Here is a 23,714-nt window from a genome sequence, read left to right as displayed (position 1 = left end):
GACCGCTTCTCCATCCCCACCACGTCCCTCTGGCATCTCCACTGCTCCCAGCCCTGTGTCACCAGCAGCCTCCCAGCAGGTCCACCCCAACCCATCAGTGACTTTCTCCCCAGTTGCCCCAGTGCCAGGGGCCTGTGCAGTGCTGGGCGGGTTGGTGGCTCCATGCAGAGGGCTGGGAGCTTGGGGGACCAGTTACACCCTGGGAATGGTCATGCTGGATCAGACCAAAGCTCCAGCTGGCTCAGCATCGTGTCTTCCTGATAGGAAGCGCTGGAGGAAGAGGAGGATGGAGGGATGCCTCCACCCCCTCCAGCTGCATCCCAGGGGCAGGAGGGAAGGGTTCAACAGAGGGACCGAATGCCGGGGAAGCACCCAGCCCCCCCCGACGCTTCCACATCCCCATGGGTGCACCCTCGGGCAGGGCGAAAGCTGCTGCTCGGATGAGCCGCTCTCTCCATCGGCTGCTGCCGAGACAGATCTGCTCTTTGCAGGCTTAGCTTTATTAGATTAGGTGGCGGCTCTCACCTGGGCTTGGACAGAGAGGGTTTTATCCACTTAAAGGCAGGAGAGCTGCCCAGAGCTCTGCTGGTGGCCCCAGCCATGGAGATGGCATGTCCCGGTGCATCCTGGCCATCAGCGATGCCCAAATCCCCTTGGAGGTTTGGACCCAGATGCCCAACACCGTCTGAGGTGCCCCCGGCTCTCCTCTTTGTGCGTCTCCCCTCTGTGCCTCAGTTTCCCCACGCAGCACGAGACAAGGGGGCTCAGCCCTGTCCCCCCCGGGTCACACGGTAGATCGCAACTGCTCGCGATCGTTGGACGCTTCTTGGCTGTTGCAGGGAGCAGAGGGAGGTCCCAGCCTGAGTGAAGGCTGCAGAGATGCTGCTATGGGCAAGAACAGGAGGGATACAGCTCTGCTGGGGTTTGGGGGGGGGTCCCATGGGAAAAGCTGCTGCAGGGCCCCCTCCAGCCTTGCAGTAGTGGGTGCTGGTGGGAGGGAAGAGGTCGGGGAGCCCCGAGGGGTTCTGCCCTACCCAGCAGCCCAAAACCCGTCCCCCACTGACCCCACCGAAGGATGCTGCAGCCCCGGCAGAGCTCGAAGCTGAGCCTCTCCTCTCCTCTCCTTCGTCTGTGGGAAAAGTCAGGAGAGGGGCAGAGGCTTATCCTGAGGAAATTCTCACACTTCCCAGTCACCGCAGAGCAAAGGCGATGGGGCACGGAGCCACGGCGCGGGGAGGTCCCAGGGGATCGGGACCCTCTGCTCCCAGTCTCTCATCCTCACCCAGCACCCAAGGGAAGGAGCCGAGGTAGTGCCGAAGTTTGAACCAGCCTTTATTTCTCTCTCTAAGGAAAGTAACTCAGCAGTACAAATATGCTTTGGCATGAGAACCAGAGAAACCTTGCCGGGGGGAGTGTGGCTCCCCGCGGGTGCCCTAGGATGAGAAAGATGCAGAGAGCAAAAAGAAATTTCCCGGAGTCGTCAACAGTGTCCCCCCAAGACTCCTTTCTGATAGATATTTATAGATTTCTATAGATATGATGATAGTGTCATTTATAATAAATATCCTCTCTGGTATCTAACAGTATGTACAGGTCGTCAAGTATTAGAAATACATTGGTTTTCTTCCGTTAAAAGGTGAGAAAAGACACAGGTGGGATGGGTGCCCCAGCTGTCCCCAAAGTCCCCCTGGCACCCCTGGGGCTCAAAGAGGGACCGGTGCCCGTCACGGTGTCCCCCGGTGTCCCCGCTGGCGGGGGGACAGCCTGTGCTTTGGGTGCTGGCAGGGGGGAGCGCAGTCCTGGGGGTGAGCGGGGTGCTCCCCGTGGGGCTGGGGGCTGCCCCGTGCATGGAGGGGGGGCAAGGAAAGAAGTTTTTGCTCCCCTCTTGCCGTGACGGGGTGGCCGTGCTGGAGATGACCCCCGGGACGTCCTGGGTCTCAGAGAGGGGAAGCCCCGGGAGCATCCCCTGCTCTGGGCTCGAGGTGTCGGGGTGAGATGGGGTGCGGGTCGAAAGGGGACCGGTTCAACCCGGGGGTGTGAGGGAGAAGAAGGGTGGAAAAAGTCTTATAATGCCCCAGGCTGTCCCCTAAAAAAGCTCCCCGAGGGTAATGGCTCCGGCCCCAGAGCTGCCACAGGGGAGGATGGAGATGGGGGGTCCCAGGGGACTGCGCTGCCGCTGCCCATCCGTCCTACCTCCCGGGGATGGCTTGCCATCAGGAAAATCCCGGGGATGCCCAGGTTTGCCCATCTAAAGAGGGTTAAAATAACCCCATAAAGCTCTCGGAGGGTTGCCCACCGAGTTGCGGCAGGCGTTTTCGGCAGCCTACGTGACTCACGGCTTGTTTTCTCGGCCGCAGGGGCAGGCTGATGTGCGCAGTGATCGAAAAAGCTCCGTCTAAGCCCCTCTTAGCCTGATTTGCCCGTTGATGCGTGCTCGCCTTCGCCACGGCATCCCTCACCGCCCGGAGACCTGCCCTCCCCGGGGCAGCCCCGTGGCCGGAGAAGGCAGAGGATGGAGGGGACGGGACCTCGCTGCTGCCCACGGTCGCTGCCAGGAGCCCCACGTCCTCCTCTCCCCACGTCCCCCGAGGCCTCTGGTGCACACACGGTCACGTGTCCGGCTCACGGCCATGCCGTGGGGCTGGCCCGGGGGCCGTGGGGGTCCCCAGCCGCTTTTGCACAGAGGTATCACGGTGGGAGGTGCAGGCATATCCCCCACCCCATCAGGTTAGAACACTCTCCAGCTCTTCAAATTTCACATTTTTGAGGAGTGGTTTTGCAAAATAAAATAAAATAAAATTAATTTAAATTAAAATAAAATAAAACCAGCAGCTCCCTTCTTCCCGCTTCAGAGAGGACCGGGGCAGCCTCGCCGCTGCTCCTGCATCCCTCCCGAGTCCTGGCAGAGGAGCGCAGCCCCCGGTTCCCCGGGGGGTCCCAGCCCGCTGCCTCCCCCTCCGCAGCCAGACCCCGGGGCAGTTTCCTCCTGCCGTGACCAAGAAAGTTCCTTGGCCACGGGGCCAAGGCGGGGGGGGGGGTCCAGGTGGGGATGGAGAGGGGCTACACGGAGCTGCGGCGCTTCATGAGCCCCTGGAAAGCCGCCAGGCTGTGGAGACCGGTGGAGACGGAGCTGATGGCCGACCGGCGGGCGTTGCAGAAGCATCTGTTGGAGGGGGTCTCCGGACAGCGGCCGGGCGAGGAGTGGCTCTGCTCCACGCAGGTGTCCGAGGTGGAGAGGTCCCTGGGGATGATCATGGGGATGGAGTACTGCAGCTTCTCCCGGCTTTTGTACCACAGGCACGAGCACATGGATTGGAAGTGGAGAACCTCGGCGTAGACGTTCCGAAAGCCGCCCCCGCCACTTCCCACCGCCGCCGGTGCGGCCGAGGCGGCGTCCGCGGCGTGGATGCTGCTGGCTTGCCCGTTGCGGGTGAGCAGCGCCCGGTGCTCGGCATCCCGCTTCTCGTCCTCGGCGTTCATGGTCATGAAACGCAGCACCACCAGGTTGAGGAAAGCCCCGATGACTGTCAGCCCCGTCAGGATGTAGACGAAGCTGAAGGCCACGTACTGTGGCTTGTTCTGGAGGGCTTCGTCCTTCTGCAGGGCCACGTAGTCCCCGAAGCCGATGGTGGTGAGGGTGATGAAGCAGTAGTAGTAGGCGTGGAAGAAGCTCCAGTGCTCGTAGTAGGAGAAGGCGGCTGCCCCGATGCAGAGGGTGCTGATGCAGGAGAAGAACCCGATGGTGACCATGTTGGCCATGGAGACCTCCGCGCGCCTCATGCCAAGGCACTTCTTGATGCGGTGGAGGAGGTACCTGACGAAGGTGTTGATCCTCTCGCCCAAGCTCTGGAACATGACGAGGGTGAGGGGGATCCCCAGCAGGGCATAGACCATGCAGAAGACCTTCCCCCCGTCCGTGCTGGGGGCTGCATGGCCGTAACCTGGGGAGCAAAGCCACAGAGCGGGATCAGCTTGGGGGTCTGAGGGGGGTGCGAGGTGTGCACCGCCTCAAACCGCTTCCCCGACTGAGTTGGTGGTGGTGAACCCCAACCCTGACCAGAGCCATCCTCATCCCGAGGCACAAGGAGTGACCACGGATGGCTGGGCAGGCTGAGGGGGATAATGGGATCTCCAAATGGAAATGAAGGGGAGGGAGCTGGCGAAGGGGGAAAGCCCTCAGCTCGTGGGGAAAGGAGCTGGGGGGCTGGCGGAGGGTGATGGATGAGGTGCTGCGTCTCTGGGTTGGGGTGGGGGCAGCCGGGGGATGCTTGGATGGACCCTGGCTGGGGTGGGGGGGACGTTCCCCAGCCTTGGCGTTTTGGAAACTGGAGATTGCTCTTCCCCGAAATACCCATCCTGGGACGAACCTTCTCAAAGCAGCCAGGTGGAAAGGTGCAGGAGATGGGGAAAAAAGGGATTTTTAAGGACTCAAGAGATGACGGCGGCTGGATCTCCTCTCTCACCCCAGCCCCGCGTCCCCATGTCCCACTGCCTGCCGGCTTGGGGCTGCCATGGGAGCTGGGGGAGCATCCGCGCCCAGCCCTGGGGGGCCCATCTGGGTCTCAATTAATCTCCTGTCTGCACAAAACCCATGCAGATAGGACTTATTCTGCCTCTGCTCTGGCAGATCATTCATCCCTAATGGATCCCGGGCGCCTGCAGCTGGGCAGAGGCAGCTGAGCCGGGGGGATGTGTGGGTGCCGAGCCGGGGTGCCCCGGGGAGATGTGCAGTGCCCCTCTGCTGCCAGGGGTGCCCGGGCAGCCAGGCACCAGCCGCTCCCCTTCCCGTTCCCTTCTCCTGTCCCTTTCCTTTCTCTTTTTTCCTTTTCCTTTCCCTTCATTTCTCCTTTCTGTTTTCCTTTCCCTCTCCCTCTCCCTTTCACTCCTTTCTCTTTTTCCCTTTCCCTTTCCCTTCTCTTTTTTCCTTTCCTTTCCCTTTCTCTTTTTTCCTTTCCCCTTCCCTTTCCTTTTCCTTTTCCCTTTCCCTTTCTTTTTTCCTTTCCCCTTTCCTTTTCCCCCTTCCCCTTCCCCCTCGCCAGCACCACACACCATCGACAAGCGTCGGGGCGAGGGCTTCACCTCCGATGCCCAGAGCCAGCAGGCTGGGCCCCCAGGAGCAGGCAGGGGCAGCGGGCAGCGGGCAGGCAGGAGCACTGCTGGGGTCCGGGGGGGCTGCAGCCGCAGCTCACCGACCGCTCAGACCCCGGAGGGGCTCAAAACCGCTTCCCTCGGACTCCGAGCGTGTTTGGGACAGGGCGGGGGGTGCTGGCACAAGCACACCCGCCGCAGCACCCGCTTCTCCCAGGCCTGTCCCAGCAATTAAACCAGAGCCAGCACCCACGGCCACGTGACGCCGCAGCAGCCCCCCAGCCCGTGGGAACGGTGGAGGGGAGCTCGCCCTGTCCCGGCTCTGTTTAATCCTGGCTGGGCGGAGGCAGGCGACATCCCTCACTGTCACCCTCGCCGGCAGCCTCGGGAGGCCAAGGATTAAGCCAGGCCGGAGCGAGGCGAAAACAAGGATCGTCAGATCTCTGCCCAAGCCACCTCTGAGGAGCTGGAGTGACCTCTCCCAGCCACCAGTGCCGCCGGCTTGGGCTGTGGCCGTGGGAGCCGGAGAGCATCGCCGGAGAGCATCGCTGGAGAGCATCGCCAGAGAGCATCACCGGAGAGCATCACCGGAGAGCATCACTGGAGAGCATCACCGGAGAGCATCACTGCTCTCATCAGTGCCGCCTGTCCCTTCCCTCGCTGATGGAAAAGGGGGCTGCTGCTTGCTGTCCCCTCCCCAGCAGCAGAAGCGACACCAAGGCAATGCCATGCCACCCGGGTGGCCACCAGGTCCCGCAGCAGAGCTGGGCAATGCGTTTCAAACCGGGGTCACATCCCACTGCCCTCAGGGCAGGCACCGAGCCCTCACCCTGCCCGTCTGCCTGCCCCTGCCCTTCATCTTCTGCCGGACACCCTCCCAACAGCCCAAATCTCCCCATTCCTCGTGCATCAGCCGGTCGAGGATGGGGTTTTAGGACACAAGCCTTGAGCAGTGCCCACAGGCCCCGTCCCTGCTGACAGCCTCGCCGAGCATCCTCCTGCCCGCTCCTGCCTGCCCCGCACCACTGCAGCCTCCCGTAGCTATATTTAGCCCCATTTCCCCAGGGAAGGGAGTTTATGAGCTCTCGCAGCGTGTCCAAGCGTCCGTCAATCTGCCAGCCCCCCCCTTTCCCGGCTTTAGCGGGCACTGCCTGATCTCCAGCACGTTTGAGGACGGGGGGAAGGTCGTCGGGATATGAAATCCAGCCAGCGGGGAGAGGGAGACGCCAGGAAGGTGGCAGAGAGGGTGAACCCCCAAACCTCTCTCGTACCTGCGGTTTCATCCACCGCGGCAAGGAAACGCGTTGGAGAGGAGGGCTCGGCTCCCGAGGATGCGGCAAAGTCCTGGCAGCTGCCAGGTTCAACGGTGGCTCTGCTTGCCCTGCCGCACTGGCACGTCTGACTTTGTGGCACATCCCGGCTCGGCAAGGCTGCCGGGCACAGGCAGCGAGGCTCCCCGCCACGCTCCTGCCCTCCCTTCAGAAGGGGTTCAGCATCTCCGCTCCTCTCCATCTCCCGCAGCCCCCCCAAACCTCCCTGCCGGGTGGGTACTCCTGAAAGGGGTGTCCCAGGAGGGATGCTGCCAAGGGAGAGCACGGTCAGGGTGCTCTGGGCTCCCGCTCAGGGTGCTGCAAGCAGGCAAAGGAGCACAGCGTGTGTCCCCTGGGAGAAAATATGACATGTCCCTGAGGAACGCAGCCGGCTCGTCTCCTTTTTAGGGCTGCGGAGGAGCAGGGGTAGATCTGGCCGGGGCTGCGGGGAGCAGGTGCAGGTCTCGGCTGGCCCCTGGCCCGGAGCAAATCCCAGGCTGTCGGAGCGATGGATGGTGGGGATTAGCGGGGCAGCTGCTGGGGACGGGGGCGGGGGGGAACATTGCAGAGCGGAGGTGTTACAAGGCTGGAAGGTGCAAAGGGCTGGGAAGGAAGGGAGAGGGTCCCCGGGAGGTGGTGCTGGGTGCTGAAGGGGTATGGGAGGGGGCTGAGCCCTCCAGGGAGGGGGTGCAAGGGAGTGGGGGTATGAAGCAGTCAAGAAACCAGCTCCCTGCTTTACAAAATCGTCGCAGGAAAGCAGGCGCTGGCAGTGAGCGAGGGCTGGTGGCCACAAGCCGTCGCCCACGCCAGGACACCTCCGTGCCCGGGCAGGAGCCCTGCATCCTGCTGCCAGAGCCATCACGCTTCTCATCCTCCGGTTCAGCGGTGGGGGATGCTCCCGGGGTCCGTGCTGGGCACGGGGTGGGTCTGTCCTTGCACCCCCCCCCATAACCTGGGTGTCTGCTGGGTGGACACGTGGCTGGTGTCCCCCTTCCTTAGCCAGCGCGGCTGCCACCTCTTGCCGTTGCCACAGCCTGGCCCCTGCAGAGGGATGCCGGAGCCCTTCACCGTGGTCTCTGACCTGCTGCAGCTTTCACTGTCCATCGCCAGGCTGCGAGGCTGCAGGAGCGATGAGGGATGGTGGGGAATGTTCAGGCATCCCGGCTGATGGGGGATCTACCGAAGCATTAACCACTCGGGGGTCTCCAATGCTTTGGAGCAGCCTCAGTTTCTGTCCCAGCCTGGAAGGAAGACAACTCTGGTCCTTCCAAGTCTGGGACAAACCCAACTCTGGTCCTTCCAAGCCTGGTTTCACACAACCATGAAACCCCACAGCCTGCGGAGCGCTGCCTCCCTTCTCACCCTGCTTCCTGGCAGGTTTAGCAGCAGCCACCAAGGTCGGTACGTTCCTGTGCATTTTGGGGAGAAAGGAATAACCCAACTGCATCTGTAGACACTGGAGGATCCACAGTCAGGAGAGCCCCAGGGGTGCTTCAGTGGAGGAAAAGCCTCATTCTCTGGAGGTGTCACCCCCCACCATGAAGACCACCCTCCCCAAGCAGACCCCACGCTTGCAGCTGGCTGGCACGACGGTGAACACGCAACGACCCCACGCTCCCAAAGCACTTTAGCACTCAAAAGCAACCAACGCCCAAAGCACTCATCCCTGAGCCCTCCCGAGTCCCTGCCCCAGGCACCCCCTTCTCCTGGCCCTCATGGAGAAACCCTTGGGGGTCCCCCAGGGATGGAGGCAGTGAGTGGGTATCCCTTGGGGTGCAGCATGCCATGGGCAGCAGCCTTCGCCTCCTCCTCGTGTCAGCCCTGCAGCCAGCCCTGCATCCCTCCGCCCCATCGCTCCCAGTAAGGACGAGCATCCTGCTCAGCGTTTAACGGGCGCCCATTTCCCGACGTATCCCCTGGGTGACGCAAGCTCAGCCGAGGTACAAACGGCGCCCGGGCAGTGCCAAGCTCTCTCCAGCACCCGCAGCCAAGAACAACCTGGTTCTGTGCCCAGTCCTGCCAGTTAACCAGTGCCGGGGCTGAGCCTGGGGACGCCAGCCGTCCCCCAGGCTCGGGATGGAGACCCAGGCGACGCAGCCGGTACACGGGGTGCCCCTCAGCACTGCCTGGGAGATGCCCCGTCTTCGCAGGGCGAGCAAACAAGCAGGCAGAGAGCGGCTGGGAAAGGCAGCATGTGGCAGCGGCAGCAGCGCTGCCAGCCTGCCCTGAGCAAACACGGCCCTGGCACGACGGGGCACGGCGCTGCCTGTGCTGCGTGGGGACACGCGTGTCCTGCGACGCCTCTGTCCCCCGCCGGACAGGGGTTGAGGGCAGCGGGAAGGGGCTCATCCTGCCCGGGGACACCTCCTGGGCAGGGCAGGGTGAGAGGCGGCCGGAGCAGAGGGACAGGACCCGGGCAGCAGCTCCCTGGGCTGAACTTGGGCAATGCAGAGATGGAGCGAGCCCTGGGACCCACAGCACCCAGGCTGCTGCTGTGCCAGCCGGGTCCTGGACCCACAGCAGGGACTGTCCTTGCTGTGCCTTCACCAGGGCGGGTGAAGGGGCAGCCAGCTTGCCATCCTCTCACCCTGCCATCCATCCATCCATGCATCCTTCCTTCCATCCAGCCATGCATCCACCCACCCATCTGTCCTTCCATCCATCCATCCATCCATCCTCCCACCCATCCAACCTTCCATCCACCCACCCATCCGTCCATCCATCCGTCCGTCCATCCATCCATCCACCCACCCATCCATCCTTCTATCCATCTACCCATCCTTCCTTCCTTCTATCCATCCACCCACCCACCAAAGGTCTCTGCCCACCCACCTCTCCTCTTGCCCCCCTCTCTCCCTGTCCACCCTCACCCCCATCTCCCTACTGTCACCCCCCAGACCCCCCCCCGCTGCACTCAGCCTTGATCCTGCCCCAGCCCAGCCCAGCAGCACTGGGGGCTGCCCTGGGTGGGGGTGTCACATTGGAGAGGGGGTGGTGGGCCTGGCTGGGGGCTTGTGCCTCTGTAGGATGGAAGGGACCCCAGGGTTGGAGGCCCCCCCAGGACACCACCCCCCCAGCAGGGTGGGGGCTAGACCCTCAGCTCCCCCTGCCCCCCCCAAAACACAGCAGTGGGGTAACCCCCCCAGTACCCCTTCCCATCCTCTGCACCAGTGTCTGTGCCCCTGCCACCCCCCTGGTCCCCGCATCACCGTGACCCCTTCCCCCCACATTTATCCTACACACTTGGGGGGGTGTCACCCCCCAAAGGGGCTTGGAGCCACCCCCGACCCGGCTCCCACCGCAGGGAGGGGGCAGAGCAGGATGGTTTGGGGGGTGCAGCCGGTGCCTGGCCCCCCCCCAGGCATCGCTCCCTGCAGGCGGGGAACGGACCCTGCTGTAGCGGGAAGGGGGGGTCAGGATGGTGTCATGGAAAATCCCGGCGCCGGCCAAGCGCCCTGTTTGTGCCGAAACTGGCAATTTTTCCCTCAGTCCTGGGGCTCCGCCAGGCCCCTTCCTGGCCCCCTCCGTGTCCCCCCCCGTTCCATCCCTCCCCTCCTCCTGCAAAAGGGGGGTGCAGCCAGGTCCCCCCAACTGCCCTTAGGGGCCCTGCAGCAGGAGGGGGGTACTCTTGGCGCTGGTGGTCAAGGCGGGATACCCCGGTGATGGGCACGGCTGGATGCTGACGAACACCCCGACACGGGAGGCTGGTCTTGCTGGTTGAGGGGGTTTTTTGGGGGGGGGGTCTGCCCTGCATACATCGGCTCACACCGCTGGGCAGAGGGACCCTGGCACAGGCAGTGAGACCCCCCCTCACCCCCTGCAGCACCCAGGGGCCACCTCCCACGCTTGCAGGAGGCCCTGAGCCCCCCCGAGGGTGACACAGACCCCAGCCTCCTGCAAGACTCAGACCCCAAAGGACCCCTCGACGCTGCCCTGCCTCTCCCCACCCCATCTACAAACGCACCCCTCTGCTATCCCCCCCCACCCCGAGTCCCAGCGGGATGGGGATGGGGTGCAAGCTCAGGCATCGTCTCCCCGGGGAGTTACGGCCGGTCCGGTCACCCCATCACCTCCTCCCCGGGGAGCTAAAGCCCCTGAGCCCTTGATGGCTCTCGCTGCAAAGCTCCTTACGCCAGGGATGCTTCTTCCTTCCTTGCCGCCCTTCCCTCGGCCAAATCCCCCCGCATTCCCCCGGGAGGCAGGTGGGTGCCATGTGCTGCTCCTCGTTTACAGAAAATGGGGTTTTTCTCCACCATTTTTTAGCTCAGGCCTTCGCAGGGCAGAGCCGGAGGCTGGCAGAGGGGGGGCTGCCCCATCGGTCAGCCCTGGCCCTCCCCGGGACACTTCACCCAGGGTCTCCCCTTGGAAAAGCAGGATGCGGCTCTTTCCTCCCAGCGCTCTGCTTAGTTTGGGTAGTGGCAAGGTGTGGAAGGGTGTGCACCAGCACCCAGCACTGTGCACCAGCACCGTGCACCAGTGCTCAGCACCGTGCACCAGCACCGTGCACCAGCACCATGCACCAGCGTGCAGCACTGTGCAACAGTACCCAGCACCATGCACCAGCACCCAGCACTGTGCACCAGCACCGTGCACCAGCACCCAGAACTGTGCACCAGCACCGTGCACCAGCACCATGCACCAGCGTGCAGCACTGTGCAACAGTACCCAGCACCGTGCACCAGCACCCAGAACTGTGCACCAGCACCGTGCACCAGCACCATGCACCAGCGTGCAGCACTGTGCACCAGCACCCAGCACTGTGCAAAAACACCCAGCACTATGCAACAGCACCACGCACTGTGCACCAGCACCCAGCACCAGCGTCCAGCACCGTGCACGCAGTACTGTTGCAACAGTGCCCAGCACCACGCACCAGCAACATGCCGCAGTGCCCAGCACCGCGCACCAGTGCTCAGCACCATGTGCAGTGCCACGCACCGCGCACCGTGCCACGCACCACGCACCGTGCACTAGCACCCAGCACTGTGCGCAGTGCCACGCACCGTGCGCCAGCGCTCAGCACCGCTTGCAGCACCAGCGGGGCCCTTCTGCCCCACGGCCGCTCTCCTTCACCCCTCTCTGCAGGCGGACAGGCGAGACCCCCACCCCGCCAGCACGCTCCGCTCTTGCTCCTTCAATTAACCCTCCCGGCTGTGATTTATCCAAGGTGGCGGTGCCTGCTATAAATCCCGCGCCGCAGTCACTTCAGCCTGAGAGCTGCCTGATAAATATTTAAGCCGGCTCATAAATCACACGCCGGCAGAGCGGGGCTCTCCCGCAGCTCCGGCTGGGGTCCGGCCTCTTGGCATTAGACCTGGGAGCGCCGAGTCTGAGCGACCAGCCCTGGGGCTTGGTAATTGGGAAAAAACCCACCCCAAACCCAAAGAAATTGGTTTGTTTTTTTTTTTTGCCCAGTCCTGGGCGATGAACCCCCCCTCACCTCGGAGCATCTCTGCCCTGGCACGTGGTGTTTATGCCTTGCTCTGAGTCAGGCTTTGCTGGCGAGTTTAATGAGGCACCAGCTGGGAGAGGCCGAGCAGGGGGCAGGGAGGGAGCCGGTATTAATTGCTGTTATCGCTCCAGGATGGAGAGGAATAGGGAATTTATAGCCTGGGTGGGAGGGGGCATAGGGATGGGGGGAGGGATGCTCGCGGAGGGGCAGCGCTCCTGCCAGCAGGGCCGAGCCCCCGGTTCGGAGGGTCCCTAGGCTGAATCCCGTGGGAGAGGACACACACGATACCTCCATGCCACAGGTTTGTTGGAGCTTCCCCGGGAAGAGGCTCTGCCTCCTCGGCAAAGGTGCTGAGCCCTGGCTGAGCAGACTGTTGGGGGAGCGGGCTGCGACTGCCACCCCTAAAACACACACTGCTGGTCGGAAGGGCTCAGGGATGGCTCCGGTCTCAGCACGTACATGCCATCTCCCCATTCACCCTCTTTCTGCTTATTTCCTGATCAGTGGCAGAGGTGCATATGCCCTCATTAGGTTTCAGAGTGAACAGCCCAACCAGCAATCCCAGCATACCACAAGCAAAGGTGTCAGGGGACGGCCTGATGTCTAACTGGAGAGGGAAGGAAAGTGGTCCTGACCTCCCAGCACTGCTCTCTGCCAGCTCCTGCAGCTCAGCAGCACGGCTGGGGTACTCAAACCCCCACAGCGACCGAGGAGCTGCCAGGCTGGACGGGGCTGTTCTCCTGGGGAAGCCCCACACATTCCCAGGGCTTGAAAGGGGTGAGATGCTGCCTGTCTCTCCCCACTGCCTGGGCATCACCTCCCATCAGGGCTGAGGGGAGAGGAATCCCAGCCCTGGAACAGAGTGGTACAGTTTTTCCCTCCGGCATGTTAACTCGGAAACCTATCAAAGGCATGTTTGTAAGTGCCAACACTAATTTCCACTGCTATCTTTTTTAGCAGGCACGGCTAGTGCAGAATGGGAACAGAAATGTCCAGAGGGGCTGGAGGGAGTGGGTGCACCATCCCTGGCCTTCCCCCCCCCGACCAGCCCCACCGCAGCCCCAAAACTGCTGCAACCTCCTCTTTATCCCACCGGTGATGGCTCCCGCGCCTTCCCTGAGATGTTTCCCTCTGCTGCATCCCCCAAGGCCAGAGAATCGGGGGTCCTTCCCCTCCCACTGGTGCCAGTACTGGCAGGGTTGTGCCGGTACCACTGGCACCGGCGGTGGCCGGGGGTGCGTGTGCCGGGGTGTCCCCAGGTCCTTCCTCCTTTATTGCTGGGCCAAGCCCACAGGCGTGAGCAGGGAAGGGATTCCCGCCGGGAGAGATGCTACGGACGCGATGGACTGGGGACAGGCACGTTGCCACTGGAGGAAGCAGCCCAGGGATGGGGGTGATGGGGTGACTGATGGGGAGACCACGTGCAGAAGAGGGTCGGTGGGGACTCGGTCTCAGGCCGGGGTCTTCTGGCCCGAGCAGGATCCCTGCTCCCTTAATAAACAAGTGGGGAGGGAGGAGGGCTGTAACAGATGGTGACACCGCGGTGGCATTCGTCACCTGCCCCGGCCCATATGGCCGCTCGCCTCTCCGCACACAGCGAGGTGTGTGTGTGGGGGGGCAGGGAGATGTGTTTTTTGGGAGCGATCCAGCGAGAGCCATCACAGCCAGCCCTGGAGCATGGAGGCCCCTTGATGCGGGGACAGGGACCGAGGTGACAGGGGACATGTCTGGCTGATGCTGACATCCCACGAGGGGACCCCGGGGCCGGCTCTGCCCGGCTGCAAGGGCAGCCACGCTCCATCCCTGCTCGCCCTGCAGCTCCCCTTGCCCCTGGCTTTGCAGGGAGGGGGGCAGAGGGTGATGACAAACCTAAATATCCCGGTCCCCGGTCCCCCTCCGCAGTGCTTTGGGGGTCCCCGGGCGCTGGGGCAGCTCCTTGGGGGGGGGCCTGCACCCCACTAGCAGGGTGCAGGGCTCAGGGCAGCTTCGTGGAGGGAGACCTTTGGAGCAGCGCTGGGAGGGCAGCTTGCCTTTGGCTCTTTTCCCAGAAAACGGAAAAAAAAAAAACCCAAACCCCAAAATGTAAGAAAAACTTTCCGAGTGGGACCTGTCACCCTCCCAGCTTTTCCTCCTTCCTGCTTTAAAGCCAGCCACGGCACCAGGATCTCAACCGGCACAGGAGCCCCAGCACCCTGATTGCCTCCTGAGCGCGATGGGGAGCCTGGCTCTTTGCGGTCCCCGACTGCAAGTGGAGGGGTTGGTTGGCAATTTCCTGGAAGAATGCCTTTTTTTTTCCCCACTGGAAAATCCCACTTCATGGGAATAATGGAATTTTCTTTCCTCTCTTGTGGCTTTAGATGATTTTGCTCTCTTTGCTGGTGCACGCTGGCCCCGGTCAGCAGCACCCAAGCTCCATTGCAACAGGCCAGCTAAAGCGCCTGCCTTCGAAATCATCAGATTTTGATAAAAACAGTATTGTCTTACATATTTATGTCCGTGCCCCTTCCCCCTACACACCCTTGGACATCACGGAGGCTGAAGCTGCCGGCAGAGAAGGGCTTGATGCCTGCAGAGCAGTAAAACCCAGTTTGGGGACATTCCCTCTGCATTTCCCTCCCACTCCGCTGCAGCTGGACACACATTTTTTGGGGCCGGGTGCCTTTACCCCAACCCCAGACAGGCCCCTGAGCTCCCACATCAAGCCCAAACCAAGGTTTTAAGGTTTTTAACCCCCAGCCACAGCTGGGAGGGTGCTTTACTGGGGTGTAACACCTGCATCGGGGCTCAGCCACGCTCAACCATCCCTCCTCCATCCCTCCCGGGGCTCCGGGCAGCTGCAGGCAGGGCAGGGGAGCCGGGTGTCCCGGGGGGGGACGACAAGGCAGGGCAGGGGTCCCGACGCCTGCCCGCAGCCCGGTGCTGAGCCACGGCCTCTCGGGACCGTGAACACCGGCTTGGCTTTGTCTCCCTCCTCCATCACTGCAGCATCCTTTGTGTGGGCTGGCGAGACGCCGCTCGCTCCCGCTCGCTTCCCGCTCGCTTCTCTCCCCAGCCCCCCGCGCACCCCCTTGCCCGCTCCTCCTCCCTCTCACGTCAAACATAAGCTGCTTGTCTTCACTTTCAAAGCCTTTCCCAGCTGCTCCCGCCAGCTGGAGAGGCCAGCCCCTGCCTCCGCTCAGCCCGCGGCCGCTCCAACACCCGTATCTCAGCCCTGGGAACCAACGGTCACCCCAGCGCCCGCGTCTCAGCCCCCAAAAACCAACAGTTACCCTAAAATCCATGCCTCAGCTTCGAGAACCAAGAGCCACCCCAACACCCGTGTCTCAAACCTGGTGCCCCACCAGCCTTCCCACCCTGCCAGCTCCTGCCGGCATCTCCCCGGGGCCGTGGTACCCACGGAGATGCTGGTCAGGGCCAGGCCGGCCACGTGCCATCCCGGTCCAGGCACCGGCTGTCCCCCGGCCCTCCGGGCCCTCGCGGTGGGCTGAGGATGGGGCAGTTTGGGGACCAAGGGACGGTGGGGTCACCCCAGGAGCTGCGTCGAGGGCACCCGAAGGACAGACGGGTTGACGATGTGACCGGGTGAACGTACAGAGCAGTGGTCTGGAACCCAGAGGTGGATTCTGCAGCCCCCCCCCCCCCCCCCCCCCAGTTTCTGCAGCCCCTCTCCCAAAGTGGGGGAGGACCCTGGGCACCCTGGGTGGGGTCGGGTCAGGGCAGGGAGACCACCCTGAGCACTGGGGCACAGCACCCACACGCCCCTTGGTAGAGCCAGAGCATCTGTCCAAGCAGGAACGTACCCCCAGACCCCCCTGCCCAGGCTGGGGGTCCCACCAGGCTTTTGCCTGGGAAGGGCAGGAGATGGGCTGCGAGGCAACCCTGTCCCCAGGGGACCTTCCTCCTCCTCCTCCTCCTCCTCCAGCAGGGAAGGGGTCAGCCGAGGAAATCGCCTGTCCCACAGCCCCACTGTGATCCCCCCACCGAGCATCCACTGCCCCCACTGCCCTGCTGGACTCTGCTCCCCCCCCCGGGAACCTCTCTGCAAGGCTGCAAAGGGGGGTCCCAGCTCAGATTCCCCCCCCCTCACCCCCCCCCGGACCCCCCGAGCTGCAGAGGGGGTGGGAGTGGGGGTGAGGAGCCCCAGGTCCTTGCGGGGGGTCCCCAAGGCTGGGGGACGTGCTGCTGGGGAGCCCAGAGGCTGCGGGGATGGGAGCAGGGGGGTACCTCGAGAGTAGGGAGACCAGAGACCACGGGGATGGGGCAGGTCGCCGTTCCCCGAGGACGGGGGGCCGGGGCAGGAGGGGTCCCCGATGCCTCGGGGATGGGGGCGACGGGGGGGGGGGGTTCTGGCGTTGGGGTGCGGGGCTGGCGAGCAGCCCTGATACCGCGGGGGTGGGTGGAGGTCCGGGGGGGGGGGGAAGTTTCCCAGGGCAGCCGGCCGGGTAGCCCTTGACGCTACGGGGATGGGCGATTTCGGGAAGGTCCGGGCTGGGGTTTCCCGGTGGCGGAGGAGCCGTTCGGGAGAGTCTCCCCGATACCGGGGGGTCGGGCGGGGATTTCCCGGTGGCGGAGGCGGGTAAGCCCGCCGCTGCGGGGGTGGGCGTTTTGGGGAGGGTGCTGGCGGGGCTTTCCCAGCGGGGGCAGCGGGGGCTTGGCGGGCGGGTCGCCCCGATCCCCCGGGGATGGGCGGGGATCCGGGCGGCGGAGGAACCGGGCAGACCGGTCGCTCCGATACCACGGGGACGGGCGGGGGGGCGGTGGCGGGAGCCGGGCGAGCGTGTCGCGACAATGGGAAAAGTCGGCACGGGGGGACGACCGGGACCGATATCCCACGGCCGGGAGACGGAGGATGGTGTCCGGGGGTACCGGGCAGCGGCGGGGCGGGGGGGGGGGGGGGGACACACGACCGACGGGTACCTATGGTAGTGATGACGGTGATGGCGAAGTAGAAGGAACCGGCGAATTTCCACTGGACGCCGGCCTTGTGGGGCTTGAGCTTGAGGACGACCCACTCGAGTTCGCGGTAGCTCTCGGCGCTGAGGTTGTACTTGCTCTTCAGCTCCTGGCTCTTGGCTTCCAGCCTCCGCCGCTCCGCCGTTTCTTCCTCCGACTCCAGCGCGTCGAAGACGGCGGCTCCCACCAGCAGGTAGGTGAAGGTACACATGATGAGCGCCAGCGTCCGCACGTTCTGCCGCTTCATGGTGCGGCGGCGGCGGCGGGGGGCGGCGGCGGCGGCGGGGGGGTCGTCTGGGGCATGGCGGCGGCGGCGGCGGCGGGCCCGGCTCCGGTGGGTTCGGCTCGGTTCGGCTCTGCGCTGGCGGAGGAGCGGGGAGGGCGGCGGAGGAGGGAGGGGGGGGGGGGGGGAGCGGGGGGGGGGGCGAAAGGGGCGGAGCTGTTCTTCAGCACCAACCGCCCCGGCCACCGCCCGCACCGGCACCGGCAACCGGTACCCCCCCCCAAAAAAATAATAAAAAAAAATAATAATAATAATAATAATAAAGCTTTGCGCGCAGCCGGGGCGGTAGCGGCGGGGAGAGCGCTCCCACGGGCGTTCGCACACGCGCTCGGGGCGGGGGGGGGGGGGGGAAGGGGGGGGGGCGTGGGCACACCCAGGTGCGCGCACGTGCACCCGCGTGCGACCCACCCCCCTTACACCCCACCCCCCCCCCCGCGCTTGCACACGCGCGTGCAGGCACACGCCCGCGTGCACAAGCCCACACCCCCCCCCCCGCCCACGCCCACACCCATACACGCGCGCGTGCACCCGCGCTGGCGCTCGCACCCCCCCCTTGCACGCGCACATCTACACGTTTGCACGCGCACATACGCGCCCCTGGGCACACGCGCCCCCCTCGCCCGCGCTTGCACACACACACGTATATGCGTTTGCGCACACACGTACGTGCCCCGTGGCGTAGGCACCCCCTCACCCGCGTTTGCGCGCGCACACGCACACGTTTGCACACACACATACACTCCCCTGTGCATCCACCCCCCCCACTTGCACACGCATGCGCACACACACACCTCCTTGTGCGTATGCACCCCCCTCACCCACACTTGCACACACACTTATATGTGTTTGCACACACACGTACGCACCCGTGTGTATGCACCCCCTCGCCCACACTTGCGCGCACCCCCGTGCGTATGCACCCCCTCACCTGCACTTGTGCACACACACATACACACCCCTGTGCGTATGCACCACCTCGCCCGCACTTGCACACACACACACGTGCACACACGTGCACGTATGCACCACCTCGCTCACACTTGCACATATGCTTATATGCATTTGCACACACCCCCGTGCATCCGCGCCCCCTCGCCCACACTTGCACACACACTTATATGCATATGCACACGTGTGCACACATACACACACACGTATGCACATATTTACACACACGCACACGCCCCCCCATACACACTTGCACACTCACACATCACACAGCGGCCCCGCAGCCGCTCCGTCACGCCTCCATCTGCACGGGTGCTCACGTGTGTGCACATGCACCCCACCTCTGCCGTGCATCACGCACACGCGCGTGCACACACACCCACGCACGGCTGCAGGGGACGAAGGCTGAGCTGCCCAGACCAGCGGGCCGGGGGCTGTTCCCACTGCGGGGGTATCCCGGCATCCCGGGGCTGCCCCGGCACCTGCGTGTGTTTGCAGGGCACCATTCCCTGCTCCATCCCAGGCACCTGCAGCGCAAAGTCGTGGGAGATCTTTGGGAGAAAGGCCCCAAAGCGGGAAGCGGGAATGGATCCTGCCCTCTGGAAAAGGGAACGATCTCGGCCTGCGCATGAGCCCCGGGACACGTTTTGTCAGCCGCTGACACCCGAAACGAAGAACAATTACGCTTCGCACATGTGCTGGCACCTCAAGCAAGCTGCCGGCAAGCAGCGACATGTGTCACCGCGGCAGGACGCCCCGGGGTCCCTCCGGTCCCCGGGGAGGGGGGGGGGTCCTACCACAGCATCCCTGCAGGGACCCCCACGTCCTGCCCCTCGGCTCTGCCCTGACGCCCAGATGCAGGAACGGGGGGACAAATCCTGCCCCGACGGGTGGCGGTGCAGAAAGGGCTGGCGGGGACGGGAATTATTTAATGCCGCAGCCCGTGCTGCTCTGACGCAGGGCACGGGGAGGGAGGATGCTCCGTGGTGGCACTAAATTAACTCTCAGTGGCAGCTTCCCAGGGGACCTGCCCCCATGGCAGGAGGTGACGGTTGCCCTCCTGGGCTCCCGGCCGCGTTCTTCTCCCCCTCTGGGAATATTTCTGGTTGGTTTTCAAGTTGTGGAGGTGAGAAAGGGCAGGGGGGGGCAGGAGAGGAGGGACGGGGGGAGCCAGCCTGGCTGGACTGCAGCAGCCAGGACACGCTTGCCCACGGGGCAGGCACGCTGGGCTCGTCCAGAAGATGGTTTGCATCTGTTTTGCAGCCAGTGAAAGCGAAGGGAGGAAAAACCAAAGGTTTTTCCAGGAGGCAAAGTGTGTAAAAAGCTGAAAGAATGATCACGCAGGAGGCAGAGCTGTGATTTCTTTGCCCCCAGCAGCACGCTTCCCAGATGCGCAGTTCCTTCGAGCATACGTGCGCTTCATCAACAGGTCGTGCCAAAGGCAGGGCGGTTCCTCATCCAGAAAAAGCACAATGACTTTGGGGAAAGTTTGCTTTCAGGTTCGGGAGGGTTTCTGCAGGACGAAAGAGACCCCAGTGCACAGAGCAGCTCAGCATTGTGGGGGCAGGTGGTGGGGACCTGCCGGTGTCACCGTGTCCCTGGGGACGGGGAAAGGCTCTCCCAGGCTCTGGCCACCCACTTCACCCCGCTGCCGGCCTCGGGGAGGGCGATGGTCATACCTGGGTGTCTGGAGGGGACCACGCCACCCTCTGATTTCTCTTTGCATCTGGAAATTAGAGCTGGAGTGATAATTTACAGGAGCGGTGCGAGTGCCTGCTCACCGTGCTGCGGCTGGTGGGGTGCTGCAGCTGACGGGGTGCTGCGGCTGGCAGGGTGCTGCTGCTTCCCCAGCACAAGCTCTGCTCTTCGCCAGCCGGAGCTGCGAGGCGTGAGCAAACAAAGTGCAACACAAGCTGTCGCCCGCAGCTGCTGCATCGCCCACCACCGCAGCCCCAGGCGGGCTGGGGAAAAGGCAGAGGCGACCTCTCCTTCTGGGGAGCACCTGGCAGCTCTTTACTCCCAGAAAACACTCGCTGCTCCCTGCCCCATGAGCATCCCTGGTCATCGCTCTCAGCTGCCGGCACCTTCTCTCCTGCTCTGGGACCTCTTTAGATTTGGGAAAGCAGCAGCACTGAGCTCTGATGCCTTATTCAGCCCCAGACTGGGGACCCCAGCTAGCTGGCTTCTTGCAAAAGATGCGCAGAGTTTGCCTGCCGTGGCTCTCTGCGCCCCAGGGCTGCTCCAGAGCTCATCCAGGAGGCACAGGCAGGGCAGACCGCATCCCACCTCACCGCCCTGCGGAGGGGTTCAAGCCCGCTGCCAAGTGCAGGCAGGGAGTTGAAGAAGCAGAGTTCCTGCTGCCAGACCCGGGACTGGAGATCCTGGGTGGGTGAGGTCTGGCTCCAGAAAGGGACTGAGCTCTCTGCTGCCAGAGAAAATGGAAAAGGAGAGCATCCCTGCGAGAGGGGAGCGGTGCAGGGTCCTTTTGCAGGTCACTGGACCCCCCCCAACCACTCCAGATACCACCGAGAGGAAGAGGACGGTGTTAAAAGCGGCCCGAGGAAAGGGGAGCAGAGATGGGCGCTTGCCTGACTCCTCTGCCTGGAGTGAGGACAAGCAGGGTGTGAGCAGGTATCTTCATTTCTAGCATCAGACTGGTGAGGACTTATGCAATAGGTCCTTGGATTGCTCTGAGAGCTGCTCCTCCACCCCAGCACCCTGCTCCTCCACCCCAGCACCCTACTCCTCCAACCCTGCTACTCCATCCCAGTGTCCTGCCACTCCAGCTCTGCACCCATGCTGCTCCCTCCCTGCATCCTCCTCTTCCAGCCCTGCTCCTCCATTGCAGCGCCTTGCTCCTCCATCCCAGCACCCTGTTCTGCAGACCCTTCTCCTCCATCCCAGCACCCAGCTCCTCCATCCCAGCACCCTGCTGGGTTTGCAGCACCTCCCTCTCCCCTTCCCTCCCCTCCGCAGCCCTGCTGCCTGGCTGTGACTCATGCCCTCTGCAGCACAGAGACTCTCAAACTCCGGCCACTTATACCTCTTGAAAGCCACAAATGCATCCGGGCTCGAGCAATGCCATTTACTCCCTCCCTCCTGCCATCACAGCTGCCAAAAATAAAGTAAAATAAAATAAAATAAGAAACCAAAAAGACCTCCTAAAAAGCAAACTGTGCTGTCTTTCTTCCGGCTGCGCTGCCGAGTCACTCCCCAAAGGCTTTTTATTTTGTCTTTGCGGGATCCTAATGCATTTCTGCCCCGACAGCCAGACAGCGAGTCCCGCGGGGAAGGGGAGGGCTGCCAAGGCTCCTGCGGGCAGCACTGTCCTCCCTGCCCACGGCCAGGGTCCGTGCCCTGGTCCAGCCATCCCTGCCAACACCCTTGGGTGGGTTGTGTGGAAATTTGCTTTACAACACTGCTCTGAGAGATGTTTTGGGGGGGCTGGGGGGGGGGGAAGCGCTCGGGTTCCCCATCCTCACGCCTCAGGAGGGAAGCAGAGCAATGCCTCTGGGACCAGCTCCCACCCCATCCAGGGAGATGGACTAGGGGGTCAGGATAGGAGCTCCACAAACGGGACTCAGGGAAACAGGTTTGTTTTGGGGACTGCCCAGCAGAAAGGACATTGTGGTGGTGGCCGCTTGGCCTGGGTCTCCCAGGGCACCCTGTCCCTGCAGGTCCCCAATTCTCGTTCTCCCAGGGCAGCCTGGGCAGGGGACTGGGGGCACCGGCAGCCCTTGTACCCCCAGGTCCCCTGCGTGGGGACTGGGACTGGTGGGACAGTTCACCCTGAGCAGCCTGGGTACCTCCCTGCCTTTCCTGCAGCTGGATGGATGTCCAGAGAACTTCCCCTGAGCCACCTTCCTCTGCAAACCAGAGACTGGGCGGGCTGGGAGAGCAACAGCCTTTGGATGGGGTGGGATGGGATGGGATAGGATGGGGTGGGATGTGTTGGATGGGATGTGTTGAGTTGAGTTGGGATGGGATGGGATGGGATGAGTTGGCATGGGATGTGTTGGGATGGGATGTGTTGTCATGGGATGCATTGGGATGAGATGGGATGGGAGGGTTTCTCCAGGCAGAGGAATAACCAAGGGTCCTCTGAGACCCCAGGACAGAAGGAAGGTCCTTTGTACATCTCCCATCAGCAGCGCTGAAATGAACCCGGGGAAACAACGGCACGACTGGCGCGGTGGAGCCAGCCCCTTGCAGCAGGCTGGTCCTGCTCTCTGAGAGCCGAGACTGCCGGATCCTGCAGCCTGTCCTGGTCTGCCCCTCCTGCACAGCCCAAGCCTAACACTGACCTCGCCTCTGACTTTCTTGGGTTTCCTTTGCTTTCTTTCTTGGGTGCTTTGACCACCGACATAACCTGCGAGTATCCTGCATGGGACGTTAGGCTCTGAAGCTAGATGGGACCATCAGATCCCGGCTCCTACTCCTCACCCAGTGAGTGCTGCTTTATTCCTCAAGACAGGTACAGGCTGTACAGCCCCACTCCATCATCTGCAGAGCTTCTGCTGTATTTTCACCCGTTCCTGCTGCTGGGGTTCACACGGAAGTCCCGGGAGCCGTGGCTGCACCATGCTCCATGTTGTATGAGTGGGTGTGTTTGCTAACAAAATACAGGGCTTGGATATCTTTATAGGGCCACTGAGCCGGAAGGTTTCCACGACACATCTCTGTCATTCGTGCAGAAAGCAATTGCACAGCAGAAACAAGACACAAAGTCCTCTTGGTGCTTCCTAACCTGGTTTGGGCAGGGGCTGGTGCTTCTCCCATACCAGTGATCCTGAGGTCTCCATGTGCAGCTGGAACGGGCTCGGAGAGCGGGAGCCGAGCCAGGGCTTGACTTTGGGGTTCGCAGCTCCTGGGGCATTGCCCCCCTGTGTGCTCAGCCCCCTCCTCCTGCCCCGGTCGCTCTCGACCCAAAAGCAGCCCAGGTCTGATGGGTGGTGCAGGCTGCGAGGAGGACACCCAAAGCAAGAACCTGAACTTGGTCTTCTCCTCTCACACCACATCCCTGTGCCGCTGGGTTTGGGCATTCCTGGCTTTGCCCTTCCTCCAGCCCGGCAGCACCAGCTCCACGAAGTGGGAATTTTTCCCGCACCAGCTCATTATTTTGGCAGGTTATTTCCCAGGGAAAGTCCGTGAGCAGCCCATCATCTGCAAGTTTCGGAGAGGGGCTTGATAGACCCCAGGAGGCTGCTCCAGGCTCCGTGGAATCATTGGGTGCTGCAGGCACGGGTGGGCGAAGGGGATGTCCCCGGTGTCCTCCGGGGCAGCATTAAGCTGGAAAGTGGCCGTGCAAATCTCTGACTGCATCCCAGCTGGGCAGCACGGTGGGGTTGGTGGGGTGCCCTGCACCCCGAGGCGGCAGCGTGCGCCGGCAGCACGCACCCGTCCCGGCCTCCTTGGCATCGCCGTTCCCTAATGCATCATCAGCCTCTCCAGCCAGCTCGATTTAGCTCCGGTAAATGGCTTGGTTTCCTGATCTGATTTTTTCTGACGTGAAGCCGTCCCTGCCCTGCAAGCTGCTCTCCCCGCCGCGGCGGCTGGATGGATGCGGTCCCCGAGGACCTGACACTTGTCTGCAGAGGTGAGGGGGAAGTGAGCCACCTTCTCCTCCCCCCCAGCAAATCCCTAAAGGCAGCCAACGTGCTGTGCAGGGCACAAGGACCCT

General features: G+C 63.2%; 1 protein-coding gene across 1 annotated transcript; it reads right to left on the bottom strand.

Annotated features, from left to right (window-relative positions):
* Window positions 1–1,315: 1,315 nt before the first annotated feature.
* KCNK3 (potassium two pore domain channel subfamily K member 3) lies at window positions 1,316–17,144 on the bottom strand. Its single transcript, XM_052809476.1, has 2 exons — window positions 16,768–17,144; window positions 1,316–3,941 (listed from the first exon to the last, which is right to left on the bottom strand). The coding sequence occupies exons 1-2, from the start codon at window positions 17,048–17,050 to the stop codon at window positions 3,061–3,063; spliced, it is 1,164 nt and encodes a 387-aa protein (XP_052665436.1). The 5' UTR covers window positions 17,051–17,144; the 3' UTR covers window positions 1,316–3,060.
* Window positions 17,145–23,714: the final 6,570 nt, after the last annotated feature.

The sequence above is a fragment of the Harpia harpyja genome, chromosome 15 (genome assembly GCF_026419915.1).
Source record: "Harpia harpyja isolate bHarHar1 chromosome 15, bHarHar1 primary haplotype, whole genome shotgun sequence".
Taxonomy (NCBI): domain Eukaryota; kingdom Metazoa; phylum Chordata; class Aves; order Accipitriformes; family Accipitridae; genus Harpia; species Harpia harpyja.
Note: the sequence above shows the minus strand (reverse complement) of the source record. Positions and strands in the feature narration are given on the sequence as shown.